Below are 14,804 nucleotides of genomic sequence, written 5' to 3'. Positions count from 1 at the left end.
ATATATGTCCACTAGAATCAATACTTATACTTATAAAAATAACTAAATTAAATTAAAAATCAAATCAATTTCTACTTTCGCTTTTATTATCTCACCATTATATGCATACTAAATGAAAATATATTTATTCAAGCAAGTATGCTATGCGTATCTGTGGCGTATTTGTTGAAACAAGGTCAACGACGACGACGACGACGACGACGAACGTTAATCTCGAATGTTGTTTGCTTCAATTGAAAATTTAGTGCACACGCTTAGTGCATAGAGCATAGTTTACTATTGATTTCTTTTTATCGCAATCCTTTTTTTTCCCCATACATTCTTTAGTCCATTGTGTTATATGGCTGCTTTTGTTATGCCCCCAGCAAATATCATTTCCGCTTATCACCACATAATATTATTCATTCTTATTCTCATTCTCATTTTCAATTTCAGTTTTCATTTTTTTTTTCATTTTTTATGTATAGCATTTTCTTTTTTTATCATTTATTTTAAAGTTAGAAAGCGGGTTATGTCTGCAGTTGTTGCTGCTGACTACGGACATAAAAAAGCCGCCATTGGCTTTACACACGATTGCCCACACCCACACACGTACACACCCCATACACACACACACACACACACACGTATACACTCATACACTTTCACTTAGATGATGGAATGACAGCCGTTGTTAAGCGCAATTCAATTGGAATTAAATTTAACCGGCAGCAGTTGCTTCCAGCGTTGACTGCAGTTGTTACTTTTGCCCCTTTGTCGGCGTTTTTAGCTTTGCCTTCTGCCTCTGCTTTTGTCTATCCATGTGTGAGTGTATGCTTGTATGTGTATGGGTGTTATACAAACAGCTATACATATATATTTTGTATAGTTTAAGCAGACTTTGGTGCTGCGGCCATTGTTTGGCTTACAAGTTACATTTTTGCTTGCCATTGATGTCAATGGTCAGATTTACATAGTTATTGTCTATTTGGTTGCTGCTTTTCTATGTCGCATTTTCTATTGCATTTTCTGTGTGCCAATATCCTGAAGGCATTTGTGCCGTTGCACGTTGCACGTTGCACGTTACACGTTGCACATGTTGCACACGTTGCTCGTTAGCCGCAATTACGAGAATCCAGAGGCAAGCTGTTATATCCACAAGTATTTGCAATATATTTGCTGAACTCTACTCTGATATTTGATCAATTAAATTTACGTACATCGAGAGCATTTCAATTAAATAATGCACACAACATATTATCCGACAATTGACAAATAACAAACACACACACACACACACACACACACTCGAAATGCAAAATAATTAATCCGATTTACGCTTAATTAGGCAATTGAGATTTCATGGTTGTAATCTGTATGCAAATTGCTGCGGTTAAAGCATTTAATTATTCAACACTATTCCTCGAGCACAATTTAATTTAAATAAATAACGAAGCACATGATAGAGTCTAAAAATTCGATAAAAAAAAACAGCTGTTTGTTTTTCAGAGTCAATTAATTGTTAACAAATTTTAATATTTAAATTAAACAAGATTAAAAATGCCCGAGTTCGAGATTAATGTATTATTTGTTTCCAAGGCAAAAAAAAGAAAACTCGAAATTTAGAGAGAAATAAAAATGAAGCGAAGTCGAAGGCGAAGGCGAGTGAAAATTGCGCAGTTTTCATTTAATTGGCATCCCGTTGAGGCCTTGTACCTTCATTTCTTTTGCTATTGTACCGTTAATAAATTGTACTTTCAAGTTATTTACTCCAAAACGCGCGACCCATGGCCCCAAAAACCCAAATGCATAAATCACGTGTAACTTTCGCGGATGGAAAATTGGGGTTGTGTCGGAATCGGGATGCTTACGAGTATTGTCGTCGCCGAGTCGCCTCCAAATGTAATTTTTGTCCGATTTTCGTTCGCGCGTATAACTTTGGTCATTAGGTATCATTCTGTGTTTTGGCCCTTTTTTTCTTTTTTGGTAAATTGCAGTTTTTCACATACTTTACTGCCACTTGAATGGCGCCAAAAGTAAAGTACATATCAGTGGAGCATAATTTATATATTTGACTGTATTTTGCAAGCATCCTTCTTATCGACCACAAGCACAAACACTGCACCCTGAAACGTTTTGCGTGGATATGGAAATTACCGCAGCAAAGTTGCAGTCATAAATACAGCTCACATAGTGTTGGAGCTGGAGGTGTAAAAGCGGAGAAGCAGCCACTTGTTCGCTCCCCTTCCCCACAAGTTGTTCCGTGTGTTGGCAGCAAATTTTCTCTTTAACTCATTGCTAATTGTCGTCGCACGCTGCGTATGAGCAATGTGTGGGTGCTGGCTCCCTTTCGGTGGAACTGAAGGCGTTTAATGAAGTCACCAAGTATGCCAAGCAAATGGCTGTTAGTTATGAGTTGATTATGCATCCCCAATGTTCATGCCCCTCTCACATTCTGGCCATGATTAATGTGGCATTAAATGTGATTTCGGGGGAGCCTGGCAACGAAACAAAACGCGCGGCAAAAAACATTTCTCAGTTAGTCACAGCACGCGAATGTCTGTCAGAGCACAGTAAAGCCAAAGCAACACACGCAACAACACTTGCCAAAAGGGGCAAAGTCATTGCTGCTGGTGCTGTTCCTGCTGCTGGTGCTGCCGCTGCCTGCCCCAGGACAATACACATTTTTATGGCATTTTTATTGAAACACGTAAAACGTAAATTGAGCAACTCGTAGGTGAATCACGCAAAAAGCCGAGGCAGTCTTTCACATGCAAAATTGAATAGCATACATATTACTGCATGTTAATTAAATTTTAAATTATAAATAATAGTACTTAAGCGCACATCTAACACCTGAGAGGCTAAGCTACTATTTTTTTAATTTTAATTTTTGAGAAAAAATCCACCGCGCAGAAAATAAAGCAGTTTATCACGCACAGAACGCTGCACTGCTTTCTGCACTGCTTATACAGCTGTCGCCAACTGCTTTGCTTGCGCACTGCTTGCAGTCAAAACATTTCCCTTGTAACAAATGGTTCACATGAAGAAATTTAATTAAATTTAATTTAAAATTGTACTTTTATATGATTTTTTAAAAATTTTTTCTTTGTTGTTATAACGTTTTTGACGTTAGAACGCTGCGCTGTGTTCTGTTTATACAGTTGGCATCAACAGCTGACGCACTGCGGTTCTTGTCATGGTTTTCGGTAAGACCACTATTCGAGCGGTTCTTGTCATGGCTTTCGGTAAAACCACTATTTAGGCGGTTTGATATATGTAAGTATTCTATGATTAGTGTAGGAAGCAACAAATTTAAATTTACATTTAATTTTAATTTACATTTAAAATTTGTACTGTCATAAAATTTGTACTGAATGATTATTAACTTTTGTTTTCAGAACGAGTCCCCAGTAGCCAGGCAAGCGCAGTAATGAGTTTCTGGTTAATTCATAAGAAACAGTGTTGGAAGATTGATTGAAAACATCGATATCGATATCTGACTATTTTTAAAAAAAAAACACATCGATAAGCAAATCGGAATACGACCACCCCTAGCTAGGGGCATAGTTTTTCCCTCCATTTTTTATGTTTTTACCTGTTTTTATAATTATTTAATCTCGTTGAAACAATTCAATGCACAAAATATTGGACAACTTTCAACAGGCCGAGAAAATCGGCGAAGGCACTTATGGCATAGTATATAAAGCGTGCAACAACCAAACCGGAAAAGATGTTGCACTCAAGAAAATCCGACTCGAAGGGTATATTATAATCTCCAAGCTTCACCCAGAGCGTCCTTAGAAGTGGATAGTAGTGATATCTATAAGAATTTTCAAATGTGAACTCTATAATGTTACATTCACTGTCAAAACGCCGTCTGAACACATTTTCGGTTCTGCACGGTGTCCTTGATGTCCTTGACGAATGTCAAACGTCGCCTCGGTTGGCTGCACAACAAAGCCCGGATTCTGTGCGTGTTGCGTGGCTGTATTTCCAATATACGTAGCACCACATGATTCGGCTTTGTGGTACCGCCCAATTCATCATATGCCAATTGAAAAATGTTCCCTGTTAAGACATTCACTAATATCCTGTAATTTATGCTATTTTTAGTGAATCTGAAGGTGTCCCATCAACTGCCATACGAGAGATATCATTGCTGAAGAATTTGCGGCACAAGAATGTAGTGGAACTGCACGATGTGGTCATATCGGGCAATAATCTGTATATGATCTTTGAGTACCTGAACATGGACCTCAAGAAATTGATGGACAAGAAAAAGGATGTCTTTACACCGCAGCTAATTAAGGTATGTATATTCTCAATGGCATCACATCATATCTTCTTTAATTGTCATCTGTGCCATTTTCTAGAGCTACATGTATCAGATATTTGATGCTCTCAACTTTTGTCACACCAATCGCATTCTGCATCGTGATCTCAAGCCACAGAACTTACTTGTGGACACAGAAGGCAATATTAAGGTAAAACTTATTGTTACGCCCAATTTATGACTCATTTACTAAACGAACTCATTGTAGTTGGCTGATTTTGGATTAGCGCGTGCTTTTAATGTACCAATGAGAGCTTATACACACGAAGTGGTGACACTTTGGTATCGAGCTCCTGAAATTCTGCTTGGCACTAAATTCTATTCAACGGGCGTGGATATTTGGAGCCTAGGATGCATATTCGCAGAGATGGTAAGACATTTCACCTAATTTCAATAGCATTTCTTAATGTATTTCTAACTGACAGATTATGCGACGCTCACTGTTTCCGGGTGACAGTGAAATCGATCAACTTTATCGAATCTTTCGCACGTTGAGTACACCAGATGAAAGCAAATGGCCCGGCGTAACACAATTACCCGACTTTAAGGCCAAGTTTCCCAAATGGGAAGCATCCAATGTACCTTCAGCTATACGCGAGCACGAAGCACACGAACTGATTATGGTAAAAGTTCTTAAGAATAAACATTTTCAAATATTCTCTATTGATATGTTCTCTATAACAGTCTATGCTCTGCTACGATCCCAATTTACGCATATCGGCCAAGAATGCTCTACTACACGCATACTTTAACGATGTTAAACATGTAAGCCATGTAGCCCTGCCTGTGGATCCCAATGCTGGTTGTCCATCGCGACTAACTAAGCTTGTATGACATATTCAATTTACTGCTGAGATATTAACAATCTCATTACTTGTGATGTTTAGTATAGTAAGTGATTGTACCTTCTACCTCAACAATTTAGTACAATTTAATGCAATTACAATGGAAAGGTATACATTTAACACCCCATTGTTTTATCCTTTTTTGCAGGTGTCTACTTCATCTCATTTGTACACACGCATAATACAACGTGACTCATACAACAACAACATCATCATAAAAAATACACATCATGCTCATAAAAAATAGTTTGCAAACTTTTTATTGACGCTTGTTTGACGCGTTCACCAGGCGCTCAGCTATTGGCAAACTATGCCAATTACGTGGTCTAATTTTAGCTATTCCCTGTGCTTCCACCTTTTTTCTCAGCTTGACGCTGACGTTCGCGATTTCGTTGATCGTCACGCATGTACGTGCCAATTGCATTGCGCATGCTTTCGGAGAGCGTGGAGGCGGAGTCATCCGTTGCACCTTCGGTAGCCACGACGTCAGCCTCGTTAGCAGCGTCTTCGTCATTGGTAGCGAGTCTATCATCGTTGAGAAATTCGTCAATCGCAGCGACCGATGCATCGTTGTTCGGCACTTTGATAGCCAATGCCAATGGACGCAGTATTGCATATTTTTTGCCGTTTAATTTGCGAACATTCTCCTCGCTCTCGTATTGTGGCTGCTCGTCTTCGACTGGACTTTCTTCGTAGTACGACGGATCATAGTAACTAGCTTGTTGTGCATAATCGTTGTATGCCTGCAAACGTCGCAAATCATAGTAATTCTCCAGATTGGGATAGTAGTACATTGGTTGCTGATGTGGCAAAGCAATGGGCAGTGAGGATCCGCCATAATAGCCATAAGGATCATCATCCTGTTCCGCCGAATCGTAGACGGGACGACGCTTCTGCTGCTTGCGACGCTTGCGCTTACGTTTGCTGGGACTCTGCGTTGTAGCTGCTGAGTCATCCTGCTCCAGTTCTTGTTGCTGCTCCTGTTCTTTCTGATCATTGTATATGGCCTGCAATGGCACGGTTTCAATGATATTGGCATTGCCATTGTTGAAGAGATTCGTCAATGGATTGGTCAGATTTCTGAAGCCAAAGTTCGGTTGCACGCTGCGCACAAAACTATTCCAAACTCGCACAATTGGTCGTTGCGTTGTGGTCGTGACCGTCGACGCTGCCTTAGCACGTACACGACGTCCTTGACCACGACGATATCCACCGGATACGCGGGGCACATAAATGGGATAATCAAGCTGTCGGCTGTGGAGTAAGTAATTCAAGTTATCATTGAGGGTATCAAACTAATAACTAATGAATAAGTTTAGAGAACTTAATTTTAGGCTTACCTAGCGTAAGATGGCTTCAGCTCTTGAGGTTGCCAGATTTGTATCACTTCCGTTTTGCGTTTCTTGGCTGCTTCGACTTGGTTGGCTGCACCAATCCAGGCCAACAGCAGGACAGCTGTCCACAGTTGCCAATTCATTGCGATATAGCAAAGGATTGATCACCGAATAATATAAATATTGTTGCAAATTCACGCCTGTATTCTTTTCTGGCTCGGAGCCAACTGATGCTTGATGCGCTCTGCAGTCAGGTTGTCAATCCAAATTTTGTGCTGTAGATTTCGTTAACATTGTGACGATCTTTGAGCGCAGCTCATTTGAATGCCCATATTTTGGCATGTTGATTTTGGTCAGTGAAAGTTTTTTTATGAGAATCAATTTGCCATTATCCAGCGCTAGACGCATAATATTAATGCCGATCTAACCCAATTCTGTTTAGCGAAGCTGTTGAAAGTCTTTCGCTTGTGGGAAGTCTTTTGGCCATTGACCATTGACTTGGCACTTACCCATCATCGCCTCGTTTATTCACATGCTAATTTTGTTGGGGTTTATGAGCGTTTTGAGTATTTTGGCATTTCGTAAACCTGTTTGATTTACAATAATCTTGATAAATACTGCTGTTTAGGACAGTAAAGCGACGGCTCTATCTATCTCTTTAAATAAATTATTGCCGTGCAAGAAAAATGTTCTTTATTAGGTTACAAATTATTGGCTATGATGGCTTTCATAATTTGTAGAGATGTGTGTAGAAACAAATTACGTGGGTTTGATAAATGGTAAGCAAGTAAAAGAAATTTTTGAGATGCCAAGATAAGTGCCAGCAAACTAAAGAAGCCAAAAATTAATGCAAATTTTCTGATCAATTATTTTACTCTACTTTGGCCCCCACCCAAAATCGTTATATTGATGTAGTGCACTGAATGATAAACAAATATTTATCAAAATGATTATTAAACGTTTGGCATTCGAGGGTCTTTTGTGTGTTTTTTTGTTTTGGGGCCTCACAACGGAAATCTAGAGCCTGCAATTGCGCCGCTTATCAAGTTCAATCTAAAATAGTTGACGTTGCCGAACAATTTATTGAGTCCTTCGAATTTGTCCACAGTCATACACCCGCCCAATAGAAGTCCTTAGTCCCTAGAGCGGTGCGGAACCTGGGGTTAACGCTACATGGGGGCCCCTAAAAACAACTTCCGATCCAAAGCCAAAACAAACAACATACAAAACGCAAAGAAAATCTCTAACAAGTGTCAACAGACAACGCGGAGAGTGAGATTTGACAGTGTGAGAGACAGTGTCCGAGAGCGAGAGATTTGCAAAAGCTTTGCTAGTGGGTGGCAAAGAGAGTGAGCAAAGCTTTTGGGAGAGCAAAGCTTTTGGACGCCTAGCTAGGCAAATTTTGAAGGCGCGCTCAGGAATCGGTTTCAGTTGACGTTGAGATTCCTGGCCTAAAGCGACCGAGCGAATGCATTGAAATTTTTGGAAACGCGAGTCGCGCGCGCGTTAAAAAAGAAAGCTGGAAAAACGCCAGCGGCAGCAAAAACTAACTAACAACCTAACTAAAAGCGTTTTTCCTCCCGTCTAGGAAAACTAGTGAAAAGGCAAGTTTAAGTGGCAGTTGCGTTGTTGTTGTTCTTCTTCTTCTTCTGCTGTGCTGGCTAAGCAGCCCCCGAGACCGAAAAAAAAACGACCAAAAACCCATGCCCTAGTATAAGTTTTTGCCTCCGTTGATGTTTGCGTGCGTGAGTGTGTGTGTGTGTGTTAGTGTATTAGTGTGTGTATCTATGTGCGTGTGCGTTTTGTGTATCCGTTCACAAAGTGTTCACAGTTTTTGAGTTGCTCCAAATTATATACAACAATGAGACCAACATAAATTCACCCATACACATACGTACTTACATATATGTAATTGAATTAAAGAAAGGGCTCAGCTTCAACCAGAGCGTCGCCTGGTCTGTCTCTCGCGTTTTTTATTGTATTTTATATAAGGAAGCAAAAAGCGTTGCACAGCAAAGCATAGGGTAAAATGGGAGGGGGGGAGCGGAGAGGTGGAAAAAAGCGGAAAGAATTGCGTAAAGTTACACACACACACCCACACACACACACACTCGCATAAGTGCCATTAAGAGTGCTTAAGTAAATTATATAAAATCATTTAACGCATCGATGAGCATTCATAACACGAAATGCGCAACCACAGCTTGTCACATACCAAGTGCAAGAGGAAAAGTGTAAAATGTCATTTCCCTCAACTGCTTATTGAGTGTATATAAGAAAAATTCAATTTGCCAAGAGTGTGTGTACTCTAACCTTATCTAGCTAACAACTACACTTGCACCGAAAGATGCCAAAAAAAGTAACTGAATATCGCCCTCAGGCAAGTTGTATGTGTGTGAGCTCAATTTAGACAAGACTCTGAGATGGCGGCTGGTGTCAAGGTGTGTGCGTCTATCCCGAAGCATAGAAAAACGAAAGAAATGAAACGAAAAAGAAAAGTAGAAAACACCACTCAACACACACAACACAATGGCACAAACCCAAACCCAGTCAAAACACCGAGCAAATTGAAACATCTTGGCGGGCGCGTTTCATGGCAACATTTCTTTTTTTTTTTTGAAGTGCCACCCATTTTTTTGAGAGGCATCATTCTAGTTGTAGTTGTAGTTGTTGGTGTTGGTGTTGTTGTTGCGCCTAGTCGGTTGTTGCAGGTGTGTCTGTGGCAATTTTTGGCGTCACTTTCGCTTTTTCGCTGTGTGTGCCCTCGCTCAAGCGTTGTGCTTGACCATAACCACTAAAACTGTCACATTGCGTATACGCCGCGTGAGTCGAGTTGTCCTCGACCGTAGCTAGCGTTGCTTTCCTTTTACTTTTTTGGACAGCACCCACGCTAGTTACTCAGAGAGAGCGTAAGCTCTCGCTCTTTCTTTCTCTCTCTCTTTTTGCGAGACGCGCTCTTTCAGCTTTCAGCTGTTCGGTTTTTTGTTTTGTTTTGAATCGCATTTACATTGCGCCGTAAACAAGCCATCCCCACAAACCAACGCCGCCTCCCATTCCGGCTCTGCTTTTTGCTATCAGTCTGCACATTTGCGCACGTTCTTTTTGTGCCACGTCTTGTTTGGCAATTTAAATTTTATTGTGATTTTAATGCAGCGCCAAGACAAGCAAACAAACAAACTGAGCGTCGTCAACGTGTTGGCATCTTTGGCATTTTCCATAGAGCAATTTGGCGCCTAAAAGTGTGCTACAAAAGAACGACAACGACTCGACTAAGCACCGTAATTATGCATATATACATTCAGCTGGTTGTTGTCTGGGCTTTATCCTGTAAGCTTAGTGCCTCAACCACTCATAAAAAAAGGGCAATAACTACATACATAGATACAATGTTTCTTGGACATTTGAAGTACTGAATAAAAAAGAACAGACAACTTCTCGCTGTGATATGCTGAGTAGTCGGCTTTGATTTGCACCTGGCAAAAGCCATTAAAATTTACCTCAAAACAAATTTGTGCAAGGTTTGCGAATGGCTTGGCAAGCGGCCAAAGGGAGGGACGCCCAAGCCATCAACCCATTGCTCAAAGCATTTCCCTTTTTTTGTGTGCCCCGCCAGAAATGACAACATTTTCTTCTTTTTGTGCTGTGCTGTGCTGTGTTGTTGTTTTTGTCGACTGTCGGGCTGACGCCTGTCGCTTGTCTGTTGTCGAAAGTTGCCGTCATAGTTACACAGTTAAAGTTTTTCCAAAAAACTTTGCAAAAAAAAGAAGAAGGAAAAATAAAGTGAAATGTTGGAGAAAAAAGAACAGCTGGTATTTTCCATATTTCTCACATTAGCTATTAATAGCATATAAACAATTTGCATTTTGCATGAGCACGAACAAAATACAGAAGCAAAAAAATTACAATTCAAGTTAACTTAAACTAAAGTAAATTCAAGCCCCAAGTGTGATGACTGAATAATTAACACACAACCGACCTGTTGGCAGCTGTTGTTGCTGTTTTATTCAACAGCGCCCCAAACACTCAGCTTCATCCTTAACTTTTCACAATTAAGCCCTCAGCATTGCGGTTGATGAAACTCAAGTACGGACGGATATCCAAGAAACTGGAGACAATTCTTTCCTTTTTCGCCACTTCCTTCGAGTCCATCAACAGTCCAACCAAGTAGAAATTCTGCGGCACATCCGATTGCACTTGAATGCCCACCAAAGGCGCTCCTTGGTAATAGGTTTTCATGCGATCCTGATAGCCACAAATGGTTGTGCTACTGGTAATCAATGAATTGTGCGTCTTCTGGCAATACGGACGACTGATGGTATTCACCCAGGTCTTATGCTTGAACATGTCCTTAATGGGCAGCCCAGCAACCACAAACATTTCTCCGACCAATGTCTCATTCGTCAAACTCAGCGGTGGCATGCAAATGGGCATCACATTGTGCGAAAATTTGGCATCACGTTGCAATCGCAGCACAGCCAAACTGTTCTTCAATGTTAGCGGATCGTACTCGGGATGTATGGCAATCTCGCTGAGCTGTATATCCTGGGCGGGCAGCACACAATAGCCATCCTTGTCGCAGACCACTTCGTGCGCATTCGAGCTCTTGTTCCACACACCCAACTGCACCGAATAGGCATCCGCCTGGCCATCGTACTGCACAAAACAGTGGGCAGGAGCGAGCACATTGCGCTTCGAGATGAGCACACCCAGGCAGCCGTCATTGGGCAGCTTCTCCTCGTGTCCTGGCGGTTAAATACACTCAATTAGCTTTGCAGTTAGTTATGCACAGAGAGAGAAAAAAAGAGGTTGCAAAACAAGAATAGGAACTTGCAACAAGTCACAAACATTTCAAAATTGAACACAAAAATTTGAACCCGTAAGTACGTTGAAATTCTTAAATCAATATAAATAGCTTTGAAATAAAATTCACAAGGTTCAATATTTACCAAAAAATATGTTTAAATGCCTTTACTAATAGTTTAAGTATTGAATTTAGATTGTTTTATAAGTTCTTTGTAGGTTCTTTTTACTTGACTTGATGTTGTTTTTTTTTATAGTTTCTGTAGTTCTGTATGGGTTGTTGTTTTTAATGTAATTTTTAAGTCTATATATTATAATTCTGAAACTATTCTTAAAAGCCTTAAATCAAAACAAAAAACATATTTAAAATATCTTGATGTTTGATTGCTTTTTATTACTTTTTGGTAATTGTTATTATTTAGTTTCTATAGTACATACAAATTCATAACTTTTGATTCACTGCAAGAAATGCGACCGGTTCAACATTTTAAACAGTGAAAATTCTTGTATGACATCAGAAATATTTTTCCCAAGACGTTGTTATCAAACAATTAATTTAGAAATTGTAGAATTTGTATTCTTCATTTTAGAACGTAATTTTTCTCTCTGTGCACAGTTATGAGCAGCACTTACCATTCTCGTAAGTGATGCGCGCCAGCCATTGATGCTCGGTGGGCACCGCAAAGTCAGTTTGTCTCAGCAGCTGCTCCTCGTTTAGGCTGCCACATTCGGCATCCTGTAAACTGGCCGCATTCACATCCACAACGGAAGTGGCCAGCAGCAAAAACAGCAGCAGCGGTAGCATAGAAAACAAGCCGTGTAATAGTTGCATTTGAAAGCCCGTCTGAAAGTCAACTAAATTAGAAAAACATTCAACGACATTGGCGCAAGTTAAACGCGGCGTATGATTATTTTTTGCGAGGGCAGCGTAAAAAGTTGTTTGAGGTCGAGTTTTCAATGTAAGCAGCACTTAACTTGCATTTTATGATAACTAAGCTGTATACGATTTAAAAAAAGAGCTCAGCTTTATATGTTTAGTATAAAATTGCTTAGAAATATTCTATTAAAGTATTTTTTTGCAAACTCAAACTATAGTTTAGACAACTCTCGGTAAATGTTAATGAATAGATTTTATTTATTGATAAGAGAAGCTTAGGCTTTGATAAATTGTAAATAATATTATCTAATAGATGTTATGATATAATTAATCGCATCTCAAACAAGTTCCATAGTTGGTGGCAAACTTTTCAAGCGACTCGGCGCATCTCAGAACTGCATTCTGCGGAATTAGCAACTTATGACTAAAACATTAATAACAGAAAAACTCGTTTTGCAATGCGGAATTGTGGGCATATAAAATCACGATTGAGCCGATTGACGACTTGTAATCAGAGACTTTAGTAAAATCAATGGATAAATGGGAAAAAATAAGTAGTATGATTATACAGAAAACAGCATTATATTATATAAGTCTGTGGCGTATATTCCCCGTTCAGCGGGAATTCTCAATCAACCAGCTGCGCCAGGGTCGCACATCTTGGAAGCCAAAGACTGTTGTGGAGCCCTGGACGACCACCTCGGAGAGAAGTCCAGCCAAATAGTAGCTACGCGGCACACCGTTCACCACATTCATGCCCATCATGGCAGCGCCTTCATAGAACTTGGTGCGCTTCGTCGGATAACCGCAAAATTGGTTTTCTGGCCGTGGACTCGATGCTTTGCTCAGTTCCGTGCAGTATTCCCTCGATAGCGTGTAAGCTGTGCCTTTACCCTTGCTGTAATGACTGTGCTCAAAGCCAGTGAAATGAAAATTGTGTCCAATCATGGACTTGAGCTCGACATTCGGTTGCAAGCACAGCGGTTGCTTGTAAGCTGTGTACTTTATGCGATCCGTTAGCTTAAGCAGAGCCAAATCATTGTCGCCCGTATCCTTGTCGGCTTGTGGCAGCACCTTGATCTGTGACACACTATGCTGCACGGGTCCCGGCACACAGAAGCCCTTCACATTGCAAATGTACTCCTCGCCCACCGTGTGCGTCTCATTCCAGATGCCCAGACGCACTGCCGCCAATTCGGGGCGATCATTGAAGCGTCGCACGCATTTTGCTGTTGTCAGCACGTGAGTCTCACTTACGATTACGACGCTGCAACGTGTGTTTTCGAACAAATGACCTACAAAGCGGAGCAAGCATTATTTCTACCTTTTCCTTAAAGAGTTACAAACTTACCCTTTAGCTGATATAAGATGCCCATCCAGGGATTTTCGGCTGGCTCTGTTGACTCTTCATCTTTCTGGAAGAGCAATCGCTCCTCGAGATTGCCACACTTGAATTCCTGCCCAGCAGCAACTAAAAATGTCGTTTCAAAAATAGTTTTTCCTTCTTCACTTTTTATTCATTCAATTTACCGCTGAGCAAAGATCCAATGAACACCACAACAACAACAACAACAAGTTTTCCCATTGCCGCAGCGTTAACTTTCCGCATCTATTTGTGGTCTGTCTCGTTGCTCACAGCAAACTACTTACTGTAAGGTAGCTAGCTGGTTGTAATCAAGCACCTAACAAGCGTGCTAATTATTCATTGAAAGCGAGAGATTCAGTAAAGCGAGAGAATCTCGCTGCAGTTTCGCATAGTTGGCAACGCTGCGCATACGTAATGCGCCTTTAAGTACGCTAAAGATTTCACTCGAGTTTCAATTAATATTAAAGTGCGGGGTGTGGGGCGAGTTCAGGAATTACATTTTTGAAATAGAAAAGTATAAAATTGATTATGGTAAATTATAAATATTTAAAATTTCATTTTGATGGGATTGAATAATAAACGAAATATTTATTGCGTTATTTATGCTTTGCTGTAGTTTTATGCTGACATTTTTGCGAATATTTTGATTTATGTATTCATCGTGTTAAGTTTGATGGGGTGAAATAGTTTATTTTGGAGTCAAAATTTATGTATTTTTTATACATTTTTATACTTAGTTACTTAATTCATCTTTCAGCGCATTAATGAGCAAGATATGTTTATGATGTCATTATTTTTTCATATATTTTTATAATCAAACCGTTTTCTTTTGTATAATTTGTATACGCATAGTTTGAGAGGATAAAGTAGTTTATTTATGTTTGTATTTATGTAATATTTGATTTATAAATTATAGTTTTTCTAGAACAATAAAAATCACACGATATTTTTACATTATTTGGACTAAATTTTAATAAATGTGTGCATGCGGCATTATAATCATCTCAAAATATGCTTATTGAGCATTTAATATAAATGATTACATTTAATGCGCCAATGTGTTGTTCCCACTGCTCTGCTCGCCAACATTATTGCGGGCAAGTTTACTGCGTCGGCGGAACTTGATGATTAGAACTTCAATGACCCAAGGAAAAGCACAAATCGCCATTATTATTATTATATGGCCATGACAACCCTTTTATCGGGTCTCAGCCTGAAGCGCGATGTGCCTCCACGCGGCTCTGTCCTGAGCGCGCCTTCGCCAAAG

General features: G+C 40.0%; 4 protein-coding genes across 4 annotated transcripts; 1 reads left to right on the top strand and 3 right to left on the bottom strand.

Moving 5' to 3' along the window:
* The first annotated feature begins 3,512 nt into the window (after positions 1 to 3,512).
* Positions 3,513 to 5,422, top strand: LOC132786666 (cyclin-dependent kinase 2). The gene is made up of 7 exons (XM_060793260.1): positions 3,513 to 3,743; positions 4,096 to 4,291; positions 4,356 to 4,466; positions 4,524 to 4,685; positions 4,741 to 4,938; positions 5,000 to 5,206; positions 5,309 to 5,422. The coding sequence occupies exons 1-6, from the start codon at positions 3,616 to 3,618 to the stop codon at positions 5,147 to 5,149; spliced, it is 945 nt and encodes a 314-aa protein (XP_060649243.1). The 5' UTR covers positions 3,513 to 3,615; the 3' UTR covers positions 5,150 to 5,206; positions 5,309 to 5,422.
* On the bottom strand, positions 5,405 to 6,637 carry LOC132785181 (uncharacterized). The gene is made up of 2 exons (XM_060791173.1): positions 6,501 to 6,637; positions 5,405 to 6,414 (listed from the first exon to the last, which is right to left on the bottom strand). The coding sequence occupies exons 1-2, from the start codon at positions 6,635 to 6,637 to the stop codon at positions 5,493 to 5,495; spliced, it is 1,059 nt and encodes a 352-aa protein (XP_060647156.1). The 3' UTR covers positions 5,405 to 5,492.
* Positions 6,638 to 10,280: 3,643 nt separating this feature from the next.
* On the bottom strand, positions 10,281 to 12,154 carry LOC132786587 (phenoloxidase-activating factor 3). The gene is made up of 2 exons (XM_060793149.1): positions 11,928 to 12,154; positions 10,281 to 11,236 (listed from the first exon to the last, which is right to left on the bottom strand). Exons 1-2 carry the CDS (start codon positions 12,124 to 12,126, stop codon positions 10,530 to 10,532), a joined length of 906 nt encoding a protein of 301 aa, XP_060649132.1. The 5' UTR covers positions 12,127 to 12,154; the 3' UTR covers positions 10,281 to 10,529.
* A 267-nt stretch (positions 12,155 to 12,421) lies between these two features.
* On the bottom strand, positions 12,422 to 13,826 carry LOC132786588 (uncharacterized). The gene is made up of 3 exons (XM_060793150.1): positions 13,702 to 13,826; positions 13,523 to 13,642; positions 12,422 to 13,466 (listed from the first exon to the last, which is right to left on the bottom strand). Exons 1-3 carry the CDS (start codon positions 13,778 to 13,780, stop codon positions 12,787 to 12,789), a joined length of 879 nt encoding a protein of 292 aa, XP_060649133.1. The 5' UTR covers positions 13,781 to 13,826; the 3' UTR covers positions 12,422 to 12,786.
* Between the last annotated feature and the right edge of the window lie 978 nt (positions 13,827 to 14,804).

This window comes from Drosophila nasuta, chromosome 2R (assembly GCF_023558535.2).
Source record: "Drosophila nasuta strain 15112-1781.00 chromosome 2R, ASM2355853v1, whole genome shotgun sequence".
In the NCBI taxonomy this organism is placed as follows: domain Eukaryota; kingdom Metazoa; phylum Arthropoda; class Insecta; order Diptera; family Drosophilidae; genus Drosophila; species Drosophila nasuta.
The sequence above is the reverse complement of the archived record's forward strand: the minus strand, read 5'-3'. Positions and strand labels throughout refer to the sequence as shown.

Excerpts from the sequence above, each read along its gene's own strand:
- LOC132786666 (XM_060793260.1), top strand. The coding sequence starts at position 3,616 with ATGCACAAAATATTGGACAACTTTCAACAGGCCGAGAAAATCGGCGAA. Across the intron at positions 4,292-4,355 it reads TTACACCGCAGCTAATTAAG|AGCTACATGTATCAGATATT; the intron begins GTATGTATATTC and ends GCCATTTTCTAG. Across the intron at positions 4,467-4,523 it reads ACACAGAAGGCAATATTAAG|TTGGCTGATTTTGGATTAGC; the intron begins GTAAAACTTATT and ends AACTCATTGTAG.
- LOC132785181 (XM_060791173.1), bottom strand. The coding sequence starts at position 6,637 with ATGAATTGGCAACTGTGGACAGCTGTCCTGCTGTTGGCCTGGATTGGT. Across the intron at positions 6,415-6,500 it reads CTGAAGCCATCTTACGCTAG|CCGACAGCTTGATTATCCCA; the intron begins GTAAGCCTAAAA and ends CTTACTCCACAG.
- LOC132786587 (XM_060793149.1), bottom strand. The coding sequence starts at position 12,126 with ATGCAACTATTACACGGCTTGTTTTCTATGCTACCGCTGCTGCTGTTT. Across the intron at positions 11,237-11,927 it reads GCGCATCACTTACGAGAATG|GACACGAGGAGAAGCTGCCC; the intron begins GTAAGTGCTGCT and ends TTTAACCGCCAG.
- LOC132786588 (XM_060793150.1), bottom strand. The coding sequence starts at position 13,780 with ATGCGGAAAGTTAACGCTGCGGCAATGGGAAAACTTGTTGTTGTTGTT. Across the intron at positions 13,643-13,701 it reads CATTGGATCTTTGCTCAGCG|TTGCTGCTGGGCAGGAATTC; the intron begins GTAAATTGAATG and ends CGACATTTTTAG. Across the intron at positions 13,467-13,522 it reads CATCTTATATCAGCTAAAGG|GTCATTTGTTCGAAAACACA; the intron begins GTAAGTTTGTAA and ends TCCGCTTTGTAG.